Below are 17,602 nucleotides of genomic sequence, written 5' to 3'. Positions count from 1 at the left end.
TATTTTTGTTTGTGTGTGTGTACGTTCAACAATGTGTGCGTGCATGAATGCATGTGCGTGTGTGCTGTATTAATACATCCCATTGATCAGAGCAGGACCCCTGACAGTCATCATCCCTGAGAACCATCTGGCCGACGCCTGACGCTCCCTCACCCAAACACAAGCTGACACCCTATTAATCTGCTACCGCCATGCATACATACGTGTGTATGTGCGCGCGGGTGTGTGTATCAGTGTGTGTGAATGAATGCATCAGTGAGAGTGTGTGGACGACAGTGTGTGTAATGTGTATGTAAGAGTATGCGTTAACATTTATGCCATGTCCATGTTTCTGTGTATGTGTATGCGTGTGTGTGTGTGAGTGCTCCAAACCCCAAACCGTGCACACACATATGAATGTGTACACACACCACTCCGCCATCCGCCAACAACAGCCGGCGCTGAAGGGAGCTGAAGGGTGCTTGGAAATTAAGGTTATTACACAAATTGAGCCATATGGTCTAAATATTTCAGAGCTGAAATTTACTAGGCAATAAAAATGGCCCCTACCTCGGTAATGGTGTAAATTACAGCTTAACCACCAGCGCTAATGATGTCCTTCTGTACACCCCGTAACCAACCGTACATGAAGGACACATTGTTTAAAAAATACCCCAGGAAAAGCAAGAGAGAGGGAGGGAGAGAGAGAGAGAGGAAAGGGAAGAAGGGATGGGGATAGAGAGGGAAGGATGAAGCAAGCAGGGGTGAGAGGGAAGTGAAAGAGGTGAGGGAAGAACAGAAAGAAGGAGATGGAGAGAGAGAAAGAGAGTGATTAATATAGAGAGCAGAGAAAGAGAGAGAGCTAGCAGCATGTTTACAATCTGTTAGTTTACCATTAAGAGCCCGTCAGAGAGCGCGGGACAGCGAGGGCCAGCCGGCGAACTGTGTCTCAAAGCCGACATGAGGTTTCAGTGTGTGTGTGTGTGTGTGTGTGTGTGTGTGACCTGCACAGTCAAAATGTGTGTATTTAGACATGCGCAGTTGAGAAATATATATGTTATCAGAATATGTGGTGTGTACTTAGACATGAATGTTGTGCAGGTGTGTTAAATGATTAGATAGGGACAAACAAGTAATAGTGTTGAACACATGGTGTGAACACATAGTATGAATACTGATGCATAGTTTGGGGGATACTTAAATATGTCATACTGTATGTTGGCATGTATTTTAGAGTGACTGGGTTTTGCTTGGATATGCACAGTAAGGATGTGGTGTGATTAAATAGAATAGGTTTATCTAAATGAGACTTAGATGTGAAGATCAATACCACTGTCATATTTAAATATGCAGCTGGGCAATATATTATATATATATATATATATATATATATATATTATATTATTATATCATCATATCATGTTATGAGACTAGATATCGACTAGATATTGTTTTATTGTGATATGTCACAAGTGTTGTCTTCTCCTGGTGTTAATAGCTGCATTATAGTAAAGTGATGTGATTTTCTGAACTTACCAGACAGTTCTAGCTGCCTATTATTTGCCTATACCCACTTAGTCATTATATCTGCATTACTGATGATCATTTATGAAAAATCTCATGGTGGTAATATTTTATGAAAGCACCAAGAGTCATCTCTACATCATTGCCACAATATAAAAATTGAGGCAGCCAGCAAACAGTTAGCTTAGCTTAACCATAAAGACTGGAAACAGCAAGTGGGCAAACAAGACTCTCAGCAAAACAGTGTATTTCCCAAAATGTCCAAGATTTAAGATTTGTGCCCAATATAGGTCTCGGTGGGACACAAACAACTGATGCAAAAATGGCAGTAAAAATGGTCAAGAATGTTAATTTATGCACAAATGAACTCTTCCCAAGATTTACTGATGGGGCCCATTGTAAAATGGGTCATGATTGTTTATCATTTTTCAAAAGTGGGTCCCCAGAAAAAAAAGTTAAGGAAACACTGTTCTTAACATTGCAATTTTGGCCTCGCCCCTCCTCCTCCTCCTGATTTATTTTTTCTGGGACTAATACTGAAGTTAGACTTTATTCTCAACATTTCAACTTCATTCTCCAAATTCAAAATGAGAAAAAAACATCTTTCCCCTCTCAGTTTTTCTTCCATGTCCCTGGCCCTAATATTCTTCTAGGATGCAAGATCTAGCCATTAGCTTCAAAAATATCACAACTGTGATCAGAATCTTTGTTATGTTAGACAGTGTTTCTGTACATTAATTGCTTGTGTTGTCTATATATCTGCATGTATTTCACTCAGGTGTTGTAAAAGTGTTAAAGATGTTTTTCTCATTTGCTTGTGTTTTGTCTGATCATGTGAATCAGGTGTGTTGGAGCAGGGAAACATCTAAAACAGGAACCAGGATAGGGGAAACGCTGAATTTTATAAAATCTATAAATAAAATCAGCAAATCTGTTATGACTGGAAACAGGACCCAATCCAACAACTTTACTCCCTCACTTGTTGCTTTGAACCCTCTTTTATCGTCTCATATTATCTTTGTTTTGCTTAACTACCAAAGAGATGATCCAGAGGGTAGGGGCGGTCAAAGGAAACGGGAATGACATGGCTTTGCCCTTGCTCTCAGTGACACCCTTTAACAAATGAGGGAGACCAAGGAGTGGTGGTAAGAGAGAAATGCGGAGCTGAGAGCACAGGGTGAGAAGAGAGGGATGAGGAGGTTGAGAGGGGAGGATGACACAGGTGAAGAGAGGAAGGAAGGATTAGAGAGAGAATAAGGAGACTCAGACGCAGAGTTCGTTAGGCCCTCGGCCTATCAGACCCCTTAGTTAGAGGTCTCCAACTCTGATTGGAGGGCTCTCAGCATCCTGCATAAACAGCCAAATAATCAGGCTGCAACAGTCCCTCTCCTCCTCACTGCAATCTTTCTCTCTCATCTCCTCATCTTTGTCACAACTCCTCCCTCCGTTGCTCCATACTGCTCAGTCCTCCCTCCATCACTACATTTGCATCTAGGTTTTCTCTGCCTTTGTCACAAATTACAGTTTTTATGTTTTATCTTTGCCCCCCTCCATTCCCTCTTCTTCAGTCTCTCTCGCACTCTTTCAAGTGATTTTTTTTTCAAGTGAGTTTATATTCTCCTACTTCCTCTACCTCCCTCTCTTTTTGTGCCCCCTCATCCACGTTGCTCACTTTTTTTTCTCTTGGTAATAACAGGTTGTGTGTTATTGTGTGTCTGTCTGTGAAGAGGCCACACCATCCAGTGTAGTGCTCTCTACTTGTCTTAATGGGTGTTTAGTGCTGCAACTGTGATACGATGGTCATCACTTTAGAGGAATGCTGAATGTGAGTGCTTATAAGAGAGAGAAAAAAAGGACTCAGTGTATTTTTGATGACTGAGTTCAACTCCGGAGGAAATGTGTGTGTGTGTGTGTGTGTGTGTGTGTGTGTGTGTGTGTGTGTGTGTGTGTGTGTGTGTGTGTGTGTGTGTGTATGAAAACTTGTGTTTGTTTTGGAGGTGGGTTGTACTTCTGACTGTAGTCTGGAGGAGGTGTTTCTGTCAGCCTCTCTGTCAGTCCGATGCTGCCTCACAGCCTGAACAATGAATACAGAATCTTTGTTTTTATATTTAGCCGTCTGCATTATGCTCATCAATTGGGTGTAAGTGGTTTAAAGTCCAAATGAAACAGCATTTTGAGCATGCCTAGTTTCCATATCATGGCATATTTCTGATCGGAACAGGATAGGCAGGCAGGACATAATGTTTGGAGGAAGCTGATTTGAATTTTGAAAGGTGGGTGTGTCATAACCCAATGTACTATGCTCTTGCTAGCTAGCTAACTAATGAATCTTAGTTCTGTCACTAAAAGTCGAATATTGATTGACAGGTGGATGTCATCATGTTATTTGTTAAATTTGGTTGGTTCCGGCTTACATAAGCACACATTATATTTTGCTTTACAGAAAGAAAACATGGATCCTGATTAGGGCTGATGATGTATACTTCAACTATCTTAGTTACAGACTCACTCCTCAGGCACTTCATGCCTCCTGTCCACGCCTGAACCCACTGAGTCTTCTTTGTCACTAGGCTCAAGAGTCTTAGTCGGAACCACTGTGACATTAAATCACATTTTACTGCATTCCCTGTTGTCAGACTGGTCGGTATCAGAGGTTGAGTCCCAGTCTAATAGGACCGCAAACTGAGCTAACTGGCTAATACAGCTACAGCACAGTTAGCAGCAGTGCACCGGTGACATCAGTGTTACAAGAGAAAAGGTTCGTGCAACTATCCCCGGGGCATAACATCAGGGCAGAGCTTCCGAATGGAATTTGCGCTGTTTTTTTTTCCTGTGACTAATGAATAAATGAAAATTTGATTGACTAAAACTCTTTTCACTGATTGTTTAGTCGACTATTAGGGGGCAGCCCTAATAAGAATACAAAAAAAGGTTTGTTTATTTAATTATTTATTTAGCATATTATTAAATAGGTGCAGAGGTTAAAACATCATTTTTAATGTCATCTCGACTTTAAAGATGACAGGGGCGCCAAAGAAGAAAGCTAAGTATTTATACTAAGTTAGAATTTGTAAGATCCTTATTTGTCATCATTTTAGATCAACAACCCTCCATCAAGTGGAATATCAAGACACTCTTAGTCGCATCTCATATAAGGAACATTTCCTCTAATAGATTTTTTTTTCCTGATAATGTTTTTGTTTCTCTTTCCTACATGTTAGCCTTTGGTTACGTGTTTATTCAGTGCTCTGTAATCCAGTATAAGCCCGGTCGAAACAGTTACATGAAAATCTTAAAACTGAATCAAACTTTTATATTGTGTTGATTTATTGTTACCATGGTTATAACCACAAAACATACCATCAAATTTCTAAGGAAAAGTTACCTCTTGCTTTAGCAGGCTAACCCTCACTGTAACTGTGCCTAGAAAATGTGAACAGGCCCTTTGGTTTGCATGCCATAAACTGATTTATCTGGTTTCAAGGAGAATCCCACCCAGTGGCAGGTGTTAAGAATAACTATATAAATATAGCCACTCGTCTTGCTAGTGACTGTTTATTAACCAGTTAAAAGCTCCTCGTATTATATTTAAATGCACTGCCCCAAAAGTAACTTCAATTTTGCTTAGTTTTACTTTAGTTTATTTGTTTTTACCAACTAGTCATTAGTAAATAATTAATTTTTTGTGTTGCCCTGTCTGATGAACTTAATCTCAAATAAAGCTGCATCCTTAGACACACACAGGAACACATGTTTGCTCGCTCATTTGAATTTCAGGAGCGATATCTGTGGATTTTAAGCATACCGCCTCTGACTCGCCAGAATTTGTCCACTGGTCTTTGGCCACATCGCGCACAAACACAAACACACACACACTCATATATGCACACTAAATATGTTGTTCCTGGGGTCTAGAGCCGCCAAAGCCAATCATGGCTGTCGGTGTGAAGTGGGCATGCCTGTTCCAGACCCCTGCAGTCCCTCTCTATGTCTGTGCTGGCCACAGACAAAACACATGCCTAATGGCAGTCTGTGCATCTGTGTGTGTGTGTGTGTGTGTGTGTGTGTGTGTGTGTGTGTGTGTGTGTGTGTGTGTGTGTGTGTGTGTGTGTGTGTGTGTGTGTGTGTGTCGCACGAACGTCTGTATGTGTCAGGGTTTGTCTAACGCACACTGACTAGCAGGGACACCCACGCAGGGCATTTGCAAACAGACACAGGGCAATTGTTCCAGCAGCATTGAATTAGGCATGCACACATAAATACGTACACACACATAACGCACACACGCACAAACTTGGCTTGAGAGCTTGGCATGGGGCGCGAGAGAGCAGCGTGTGGTGCACTGGCTCACCTCAGAAACCTCCGAAAACAATTACTGCTCTCACAGGGCTGGTCAGGGCACAGCTTGTACTAATAGACTGGACTTAAGAATTGAATTGAATTTAGCTCAGTTGAACTGAATTGGATTGCATTGAATTGTATTGAATTTCATTGAATCACGTCTGATCATAGCGTGTTTTACCACACACTGAAAGAACTAAGATACATAAGAAAAGGTGAAACAGCATGGTGCTTTATTATCTCGCCAGGACTTAATATGACAGAGCAGAGAGGCCAGAGGAGGCCTGTGGAGAGAAAGATCCCTAAGGCAGACCAGTTGGACCTCATTCACCTATCATTAGGCATGGTTCTTTCATGTATGTTCTTAGGCACTCACTTTACTTTTACCTGCGTGCGTGCATGTGTGGGTGTGCGAGACAAAGAGAGAGAAAGAGAGTGTGTGTGTACGTGCATGCATGTGTGTAGCCATATGCTAATGTTGGTCCGTCTCTCTGTCTCTGTCTCTCTGCGGGGCCCAGTGCTGGGGCCTTTGTGAGATAATCAGCATAATTCTTTTGACAAATACACATGGTTATTCTTAATTAGTATCACACACTGTCCCCCCGGCCGCACCATGCCTCTCCACCTGAATATCACACACACTCTGCTGTGCACTTGCACACACACACACACTTCTAGTAGGGACACATGGGTACAAAACAAGATGCATGCAAATGTGCGCTTGTTAGGATACATGCAAATACACACAAATAAAGACCTGATACTGATATTATTTGCACTAAGTTCAAGGAGCCCATGTGCACAACTAACCCTTTTACATAGGCTACATATGCAGAAACACATACACACTGTCCAGAGCACCCCCGCTGTTCCTTAGCTCACACACCAAAGAGAAGACAGAATGAGGAAATAAAAGATTGAATAGATTGCTTCCTAGCTCTCAATGTTAAGTTGTGTTGAACCATGTAAGATCTGAGGGCCCTTTAATGTATAAATTAGCAAGACCTCTTCCTGTCTCTTCTCTTCTTTCCCTATTATTGTCTCCTTCTTTCTCCCTCTGTCTTGTTTACACCTTCTTTCTTTTACATCTGTGCAATTCTCTCTTCCTCTCCCCCATCTCTCTCTTGACCCCCCTGTCTTCTGCATTTGGCATGATTAACTCGTGACTTTGATCATCCACACACACATGCACATGCTCATGCACACTGAATTTAGGTTGACAAGAACCTTTTGCTTTCATATCTTAGACTGTAGCTTTTCATGTGGTCTTCATAGGTTCAATGTAGGCTTAACAGAAACACAACCATTTATCAAAATCAGTTTTAGACAATTACTACACCTATAACTTGATGTTGAAACGAGAATTTTAAATAAATCCTATGCTATAACCCAAACTAAATGTTACAGCAAGATCATAAATACATACCTATTGTTAAATTACAATATAGCTTTGGCTCCAAACTGCAGATTCTGTACAGTATACAGCAGCATTAAGTACACATGTAATATACATGACAGAAACTTAACAAATATAAAGTTAAGAAACTCAGTTCCAATTGTGTGGTCTTAAATATTTTCCATAACTTTCTGTTGCAGTTTTGTATGTATGTGTTAACCTACACATTTGTTAAAGGGACAGTTCACCCCAAAATCAATAGTACATATTTTCCCTCTTACCTGTAGGGCTGTTCATCCAAAGAGATTGTTGTGGTGTGAGTTGCAGAGTTTTGGAGTCACCTGCCATAGAGATTTCTAGAGATGTCTGCCTTTTCTCACAAAAAAATACATTAGAAAAACTCAGCAGCAATGTCTTTTTTCATGTACGAACTATTTCTTTCTACTGAACAACACCTACCAGTCACAGAGAAGGAAGTTTCTATCTACTCAGAAACGAGAGGTTACAGCTCAGCCGCGGAGGAAGCCTTTAATGTTCACATCCTGCCTTGTCAGGAGTGCAACCTCTCGTCCATGAGTAGATGCATGTTTCCTACTGTGTGGAGAGTCTGTCGGTGGGTGTAGTTAAGTAGGAAGAAAATAGTTTCTAGAGTTTCATATAGAAACTAGCCGAGTGATGTCTAGTTGTGTTATATTGGAGACAGACAGTCATGTCTACGGGAGATACCTGTAAAATTTTGCAACTCACACCAAAAGAATCTAGATGGATAAGTAGTGCTACAAGTAAGAGAGAGGAAAAATACGTATTTTTGATTTGGGGGTGAACTGTCCCTTTAATATGTGCGTTATAAGATACTGTGAGAGTGTTTTGTGTCTGTCTGCACATGTGTATGTATGAGAAAGAAATAGTTATTGAGGGAGCTGTTAATGTAATGTAATAGTAGTGTGTTTTAGTGTAACACCATTTGATTACTGCCTGTCTGCGTGTCTGTGTGTGTGCAGTTACCAGGCTGAGGTGGTGAATTTCATAGTGCTTGATTGTTGAGTATTTGTGCGTGTGTGTGTGTGTGTGTGTGTGTGTGTGTGTGTGTGTGTGTGTGTGTGTGTGTGTGTGTGTGTGTGAGGAGGCCGTTAATGTGGTGTGTTTCAGTGATAAAGTGTTTGAATGTATTGCCATCTAGAGGCGTGTAGCAGAGTCTCCATGCTCCTATAAAAGCTGCCAGCGCCAGATGCTGCTATTGACAATGTGCATATGTTAACCGCTTTATAGGCCACATGCCTCACATATTTCACTGGCTTTTAAGGTAGAGAGATCTCTCATTCTCGCTCACTTAATCTGTCTCTCCCTTTTGCCACATTTATCTTTTTTTTCTCTCCCACTTTAGCTTTCCTCCATCTTTTTTTACCCATTCACTCAATCTCTCTGTCTTACTCTTCCTCACACACTCCCTCTTCCTGCTGTCTCTCTTTTTTTTTATTTCTTTCATTGGTTATTAACTTACTCACCTCTTACTTTTTTCTTTCCCTCTTTCCTAATTCTGAGCCTTATTCATTTCATTCCAATCTCTTTTTTTCTTGCGGCCTTTATGTCTCATTCCCTCTACCCCTTTCTCTTTACATCTCTCTCCATCCCGTGTCTCTCTTTTTCCGTCCCCCCCTCCCTCCCTCTGCTACTGAGAAGTGCTGTGATTTGCAGGAGGATTTAGTTTGTGTCTAGGTGTCTAGGGGCTTATTAATCCTATTTTACTGTGGATGAAAAACACGTTGGCTCCCAGACATGAAAACAGTGAATACATGCATTCTGCTTGTTGTTCAGACAGTTCATCCTTGGTGCCACGCTACGCTGATTTGTCAGGGTTTTCATTTGATTCAGTTTGAATTGGAGCCTTTTTGATCCTCTTGCCGCGGCATTGAAGTGGGTTACCAGTTAATCTCTTTACATATGCTTGCTTATGTGAAAGCATACAGTCAATTTTTTAAAAAACTGCAGACTCAACATGAAAAACTATAGACTCCTGTGTTGTACGTTCACACAAATATGTTCACATACAGAAAAACATCAGTCTCACGGCTGCTTTAAAGCTCACAGTCATGAACAAACAAACAAACAAACAAACAGGCAATGCTACATCCTGGAGCCTTGTGCTCCCTGACTACCATGTCATCGCACGCCAGGGTCTTTTGAAACAACAGTGTGTCTCTTATCAATTAGTAAATGGTGTTCCCACTGTATCACACACACACACACACACACACACACTGCCCCTGTGTCTGCCAGGGTGTTGGGCTGGGTCCCACTGCCTAAAGCTACTGGCAGACTCACTCTGCCTGTGTCTGTGTGTGTATGTGTGTGTGTGTGTGTGTGTGTGTGTGTGTGTGTGTGTGTGTGATATGAAAGAGTGCATGTGTGACATAAACACTCAATCTGGAAGCTTTGAATTCACCCATAAGGGACGGCCGCCTGCCTGCCAGTCTCTCTCTGTCTCTGCCACTTCTCTGGTGTCTACTTACTTTACCATGGCAGAGGCTGTATGTTGAAATGTTGATATCATGAATCCCATGTCATGTCATCTTAGCTGGCCATTGTTTCAGTGTTTCTTTTCATTCCTCCCATTTTAATGAGTAATGCATTGGTTTTTATTCTTGCAGGATTTGTTTGTGTAACTAATTTCCACTCTCTCACTGTGGCATGCTACCCCCTTCCCTATTTTCTTTTCCATCTCTGCTCTTTTATACTTTCTCCTTTTAACCCAATCATTTCTTTGATGTCCCTCTTCGTTTTTGTCATATCTCCTCTTCAGACCTCTCTCATACTTTTTCCTGCTTTTTTTTTTTACTTCTCTGCACTTGTATTCATTCTACCATGCTGTATATCATAGCTCAGTCTCTCTTCCTCTCTCAGGGTTCAGTCCTAGAGGCGACAGTGTATGGTCTTGAACCCTACAGTGAGTATAGTCTACAAGTGGAAGCTGTGAATGATGCAGGTAGGCTTGTTATAATCAGTAGGTCATTTAAAATATCAGGGATAAATAATATCAGCGCCAACCCTTGAACCACTCCATGACTCTATATGTCTTGTAACCCCTCAGGCAGCGTGTTCAGTCCATGGGTGGGCATTAGGACCCTGGAGGCTTCTCCAGCTGGCCTGCCTAACTTCACAGTGGAGCAGAGAGAGCAGGGCAGGGCGTTACTGCTGAGCTGGGATCAGCCAAGTGCTCCAAATGGAATCATCACGGTACATACTGAACAAACAAAAACACAGAAGACATACCAAGGTGTACGCCCAGCAAAATAAAATCAGTAGAAGACGCAGTAGAAACAGCACATAGATACCAATGATTAAGTACAGTCATAAGCTACCAACTTAAAGGGTCATTTTCAACCTGGATCTTATTTTTCCATGTTTTTGTGTCTAAGTGACTTATTGGGACAACAGTTTTTGAAGCTGGTCCAATATTGAGTGAGATAACTGCGGCCGTCAGCCCTGAAACTGAGTTGTAATGTAATCCCTCCGGGCAGCTGTAGAAGTTGAGGTCGAGGTTTATTGGTTTCACTTTGATGTTGCGCTGTTACTCTCCCTCAATACTGGAGCAGTTTTAAAAGTTGTTGTCCCCATTTGTTACTCACACACAAAAACATGGGAAAATACAGTCCAGCTTGAAAAATACAAAGTGAGTTAAATGATTCTGATGCACACTATGTGTACAGCAATGGGTCTGCACCTGAAGTCAGTTCAGTACACACATTAATACACCTCCTCTGCCATTATGTCTTGCTTTAATGCACCCTCTCTTCCTCTCCTGCTCTCCCACTTCACTGGATGTTTTTCTCTCCTCTTCCCTGCTGTTCCTGTCTCCTCCTCTTCAGATGTACAACTTGTACAGTGAGGGGAACCTGGAATTCAGCGGACTTTCACGCAACTTCCTGTTTCGTCGTTTGGAGCCATGGACGATGTATTCTCTGATTCTTGAAGCTTGTACCTCAGCAGGCTGCACACGTACCCCACCTCAGCACGTCACCACAGCAGCAGCTCCACCTGTTTCCCAGCCCCCTCCCAGGCCTCTCTTCATTGGTCCAGACCGTGTGTCACTCACCTGGGGCCCTCCCTCCCAGCCCAATGGGCCAATTGGAGAGTATTTCTTACTTGGGAGAACTCTGGAGGAAGTAGGCAGGGGAAGAAGTAATGAAGAAGGTACTGAGAGAGGAAAGGTAGGTGAAACTAAAGACATATCTCTGCACATCTCAGCTGGTAGAATACCAGGTGCCACCAATACATGTATCTGTTAAATGTTGTGTTATTCCTTGTTTCTGCTCTTATAACTAAAGCCTCTTTCACGCTGACCAAAAAAACACACCCAACACCCACTCACATCTGGCTTTTGTAATCAGTGGGAAAGAGTACAACCTGCATTCATTCCCAAGTCAGATAATACTGCAATTGTCACAGGTATTTATCCATCTTCAGCTGCAATCAGCTCGGGTTGAACATGCTAATCTTTGTCCCTTTTCCCGCGGAAACTATGCGAAGACTTGTTGCCTTCATCTGTAACTTAATTGACCCTTTTGCCCCTTTTCTATAAGCGTGCTTGCTTGACTTGGCACATCAGCCCAGCATGACAGAAATTTGCATTTCCGTTACAATGCATTAGTTTTGAGTCAAGCAGCTGGAAGGAAGATACCTGAGAGTACAAACAGTGACAGAGTGGAGAAACTAAACTTCAAACCCCAGAGACTCAGTCAGAAGCTAAAAAAGCACTGAGAGGTGAGCACACAGAAACATACAGAAACTTGTCTACTGGCAATGGGAGAGGAGCTGATTGCCTATTTTCAACAGGTCTGCCCACCTCTATATATGCACTGGAGATGTTATGCCTTGATTTTCAGTTTAAATGGGAGTTATCAAATGAAAATTGTGTTACTGCTGTACAACTCATCAACTTTAACCATCCACAACTGTCTCCAACAGGTTCTGTTCAGAGAGTCATCTCCACAACATGCTGACACCTTCTCGTATACAGTGACTGGTCTGCGCCCCTGGACACAGTACGAGTTCAGCGTCCGCACTCACAACCCAGCTGGATACACCCGCAGTCCTTGGGTAACTGTGACAACAAGACAGGCTCCTCCTCGAGGGCTAGCTCCCCCAACAGTGAGTCATGTCCAAGGCCAGCCCAGTGAGGTGTTGGTGTCCTGGACTCCTCCTCTGGAGCCAAATGGGGTGCTTCAGTCCTACAGAATCCAGAGGAACAATGTCAGTTTCTTGTTTAGTTTTGATACAACTGTCCTCAGCTACACTGATGAAGACCTCCTGCCATTTTCAACATATAGGTATTGCTAACTTAAAATTAACTAACCTGGGTCCCGTTTCCCAGAGCCTTTGTAGCGCTACGTGCGTCGTAAGTTGTATTTTAAGGTCTCCTTTAAGGTTACAGGCTGTTTCCCAGAGTTGGGACAACCTTAAGGGAGACCTTAAAATACAACTTACGACGCACGTAGCGCTACGAAGGCTCTGGGAAACGGGACCCTGAATGTTTCCTTGAATGAATGATTCCAAGTAACCACTGCAAACAAGTCAATATTTTTTAATGGAAATGATTAAACTTTCTTTCTATTTTGTGCTTTTCTACAGCTACTCAGTCATAGCCTGCACATCTGAGGGATGCATCACCAGCCCTCCTACAAATATCACAACTCTAGAGGCTCCACCTGCCACGGTGGAAGCTCCCACAGTGGATGGCATCACATCCAACAGTATAAACATTTCCTGGAGCAAACCACTCACTCAGAATGGAGAGGTGACTGAATATGTGCTGAAACTCAACAACCAGGAAGCTTATCGTGGGAAAGATCTACACAGAGTGTTGTCGGATTTGCAGCCACACACGTCATATCAGCTGGTCCTCTTAGCTTGCACCAGTGGTGGGTGCACTGCTAGCATTGCAGCGTCCACTGTAACTGAAGAGGCTCCACCCACTGGCCTGCCTGCTCCGACTCTTAAGGTGTGTTTGTTCATTTATGACTCCCAGTGTTACAGTGTGTGCAATACTTAATCTCTGGATTTCACTCAAGAATTAATGAATGAGCAAATAAAACTTTGCAGTACTGAGGAAATATCACCACTCATCCAAGAGAATTTTAATTCAGTGACCTTTTGCACAACCTGAACACTGATTATTACGGTTACATTTTACATGTGATGAAAAGAATATAACAATAATATTGTCTTTTTGTTTTTTTAATATATATACTTGGTTCATTATTATTTGAATGCCATTTGTTTAATTTTGTTAAATGGTGGAGCTGTGTTTAGATAAGAGAAGATAATTTTGATTAATCCGGAAAGAAATTCTTGTGCCAGAGATTGCTCAAAAATTACAGTAACATAAGAAAAAAAATAGATTAATAAATGTAATGTGTATGAGGAGTAAATACAAAAACAGTGTTTGATAGAATAACATTAAAAAAATATATAAGTTAAGCAAAAAAGTAAACAGAAATAAACTAAAATAGAAATGTTTTATTGGCAACTATAATGAAAATAATATTGTTATTTGATGTCACCTTTGACCTTTCACTTTAAAGGTCACTGGCCCAGAGTCCGTGGAGGTTAGCTGGAGACCACCAGAGCAACCCAACGGCATCATCACAGGGTATGAGCTCCGCAGAAATGGTGAAGTCATCTATATCGGCACAGAGGCTCATTACCACGACTTCACACTTCTACCGAGCGTGGAATACAGCTACATTGTCAGGGCCAACAACAGCAAAGGGGCAGTGAGCAGTCCGGTGGCCACGGCAAAGACTCACCCGTCAGCCCCGTCTGGTGTCAGTCTGCCCACACTGACGCCTCTGGGGCCAGGCCAGGTGAGTCATCATCTATTCAGTCCATATAAGTAAGAGATGAATCATGACATTACTACTACCTATCTTCAAATGTTCGAAGGTTTTTGTGCCGTTTATCTTTCCAGGTGAGAGTAGAGTGGAGTACTCCAGCCCGTCCAAACGGAGACATTGTGAGTTACACTGTGCATCAAAGAGATCCAGTCCAGCTCAGCATCATCAGCACTGTGTTCACTCCAGAGGACAGTGACTTCTCTGAGCGACATACCTCTCTGCATGGGCTGGCTGCTTACCACAGGTCAGTCAAAGCAGATCTCCACCACAGTTCACTTTTAGGTTTTTACACAGCAAAATTGTTGGCTGTACATTGTGGTATGAGTTTAGTTAGATAGAATGTATAGTTTTTTGCTTTGTTGTTTTTTTGATGAAAGATAAAAGATTTTTACATTTTCATTAAACTATACAACCTGAAATGGTTAAGAAGAAAGCTCAACAAGACGGTTTCTTATTTCTCTGTCTAGTAAGTGTTGTAATGAAGGAAATGCAAGGCAGAATAAGAGATAAGACTGGGACATTAAGAAGGGAACAGAGTGCCATCTCTTGGTAACAAGAAAAACACTTTAGAAACCACCATAACCCAGGGACTGTTGCATAGACAATACTAGAGCTATGTTCACTTCACTGTCATTTCAATCAATTAATTTTTTTTTTTTTTTTGACAATTAGTCTTTCAAAATAAATGGTCAAATTTAAGATATATTTTTCAATTATTTAACTCAGTGACTCTTAAACTGACGTAAACTTGGTTATATTTGGATTTAAAGGGACAGAAAAGGTGAAGGAAAGAGGGATCAAAACAACCAAATACAGTTTTTTATATTTTATACATCCGTTCTCAGAAGAATGACAGTGAAACACGTATTAAGAAAGAGCTGCCTTCAAAACCATTTGTGTCTAAAATATAATCTTGCAAGATGCAGAACATCATATGCAGTTTGTAGACACCTACTCATTTATTAGTAAGTCAAATGCTGTATTTCTGAAGCCTGTGTTAAAAAGTAGGATAATAATACATGTGTCAAAATACAAAAATATTAATTAGATGAGAGACAACCCCTAAAACAAGTTGCCAAAAGGACATCATCAAGCACTGTGGTGTTTCAAAACAAAACATCAAGACAGAGGAAAGAGAAGGGAGTCAACCTTAAAGCAGAAGCCATGTATCTAACATCCTGTCTCTCAGAAAAAGACAGCAGTGTAGTCTTTGGTCAAAGAGTGGAAAGACTGTATGTGTCTGAGTGTGTGAGTGTGCATATATACGTGCAATTGTGTGTACATGTCAGTGGGCTTGAATGTGTGTTTGTGTATGTGTGAGCGTGTGTGTGTGCGGTGATAAGATTCAGATAATAAAAGCTCATCAGCCTTATCATCTAAAGATCGCTCCCCCTCTCTCTCTGATGACCTTCTATCCATTCAACTCGTCTTGATCACCTTCTCCCTCTTTTTCACACACTCATTCCTCTCTATCATTCCCTTTATTCCATTAGCACTACAAAAAACAACAGTACATCCAAAGTAGTTATGTCATAGTGTTAGTTGTTTTGTTGTAGTCTAGAAAGGCTCAGTGAACATTTGTTTGAAACAAACATTTCAAACATGCTGTCAATCACAGTCCAGCAAATGCAGCAGTCTTTTAATCAAATGTCGTGTAATTAAGTATTTGAGTTACGTGTTTTGTCTCTTACACATTTTAAAATTTTGTGCCTTACTCTGTGTGTGTGTGTGTGTGTGTGTGTGTGTGTAGATATGAAGTAAGGGTGGAGGCTTGCACAGCACTGGGCTGCTCCTCTAGTGACTGGTCATCTGTACTCACTCTGGAGGCTCCCCCTGCTGGACAGACGGCGCCACTGTTAGACCTCCAGCCTGACAAAGACAGCAGCCTTCAGACCACCTTTCTACTCACCTGGTCCCCTCCAGCTCAGCCCAATGGTAGAATCCTTCATTATGAAGTGTATCGTAGACTGGATCATGCCACTGGCACCCACAGAAGTGCTGTGGCAACGCTTGTATACAAGAATATCTCCACTACCTGCAAAGACGAAGCACTCCAGCCATATACTGCATACCAGTACCAGGTACCACAATCTGTGTATTTGTATGTGTGTGTTTGTTCAGAAAAGCAGACTTACAGCAAATACTAAGTGGTTACTGCTGGTAAAATCCAACTTACTGAACTAATGTTCATCCAGATCAGAGAGAAAATGGAAACCAGTGCCTTTGTAGTCACTAAAAACAGAAAAGCACTGGATTTCGTGATGAGGTTGTTTTAGTTTTACTAGAAGAGTAAAACAAAATTCCTAGTAAAGCAACAAGTTTAGAAATTTTACAGACATCATTTACTTTGAAAAACAAACAGTAGAATAGATGTATTTTTGGAGGAAATAAGAATTACAGAATTCCTAAACTTAAAATAAAAAAAACTTAGCAGAACAATTAACACAAAAAGTGCACTTGGCATCTGCATATTTCAGAAGAAATCATAGATATTAAATATCTATTTTAAATATCTATTTTTAAAGAAAGAGATGCAGCATAACATATAAGAACACATTGTTGGTCATCTATATATTCATACAGATGTCACACTGATGGAAATACTTGTCAGTTAATACATTAACAGATCAGTGATCATCTGGTCACAAACAATCCATGTCTCCCAGCATGGAAAGAATTTATTAACTGTTAGATTTAGCAAAAAAAAAAAAAAAAAGTCATTCTCTCCATATTTTGAAAATCAGTCACAATATTTGTTAGACTTGTTACATGTTCCATCTTTCTTGCTGGCTGCTAATAATATCATTTATAGATATTTGTCTTGCACCAATACATGAGCTTTGCTATTACCCACCTCAACTCAAGCATTTTTTTATCTAACACATTTCATACACAGGGCAACACAGTGTGCTTTACATTAAGTGACAGTACAGTCATAGCAATCATAAAAATGCAAATAGACTGTACAGAAAACATTCAAATCCATCTCTCAAAATGTTCTGTATTATTTGTATAACCTTCTGCCAGTATTACTGAATGACTGAGCAACAAAAACAACACTGTTAGATCTAATAGCTGTAAACTGTAATGGCTATCCTTACTTCTTATGGTGGAAATGTTCACATGTCCTCTGCAGTGGACGTGGTGTTAAAGGGTTTATTGTGATCTGTGAACCTCATTTGGAAATGAGATCTGATGTGACTGACACATCAGAAGATGTAGCTGTATTCACAATGAAATGTTTTCTTAAAGTCCAGTCACACACGCAGACATCACGCACACACCTCAACTGATATCGTCATCCATACACACCAACATACACAGACATACACACAACAGCCAAGTAATCAGACAGGTGTTAAATGGCGGGGTCCATATTCATGCTGTTGTGCTGTGTGTTGCTCTGCTAATTGACAGGCTAGCCCTTTGGAAGCAACAATAACATTAGCATTCCTGCCTGTCAGACATA

General features: G+C 41.2%; 1 protein-coding gene across 1 annotated transcript in view; it reads left to right on the top strand.

The window, feature by feature from the left end:
- The window catches only part of ush2a (Usher syndrome 2A (autosomal recessive, mild)), a 247,658-nt gene that overhangs the window by 216,216 nt on the left and 13,840 nt on the right, over nt 1–17,602 (top strand). Inside the window, exons 74-81 of the mRNA XM_084719301.1 lie at nt 10,142–10,223; nt 10,329–10,474; nt 11,107–11,448; nt 12,206–12,567; nt 12,869–13,238; nt 13,822–14,103; nt 14,208–14,377; nt 15,884–16,214. Coding sequence (XP_084575427.1) covers nt 10,142–10,223; nt 10,329–10,474; nt 11,107–11,448; nt 12,206–12,567; nt 12,869–13,238; nt 13,822–14,103; nt 14,208–14,377; nt 15,884–16,214 — 2,085 coding nt within the window. The remainder of the gene's footprint in view (nt 1–10,141; nt 10,224–10,328; nt 10,475–11,106; nt 11,449–12,205; nt 12,568–12,868; nt 13,239–13,821; nt 14,104–14,207; nt 14,378–15,883; nt 16,215–17,602) is intronic.

The sequence above is a fragment of the Lutjanus erythropterus genome, chromosome 1 (genome assembly GCF_056507025.1).
Source record: "Lutjanus erythropterus isolate fLutEry1 chromosome 1, fLutEry1.hap2, whole genome shotgun sequence".
In the NCBI taxonomy this organism is placed as follows: Eukaryota; Metazoa; Chordata; class Actinopteri; order Lutjaniformes; family Lutjanidae; genus Lutjanus; species Lutjanus erythropterus.
This window is presented reverse-complemented; position numbering and strand designations above follow the sequence as displayed.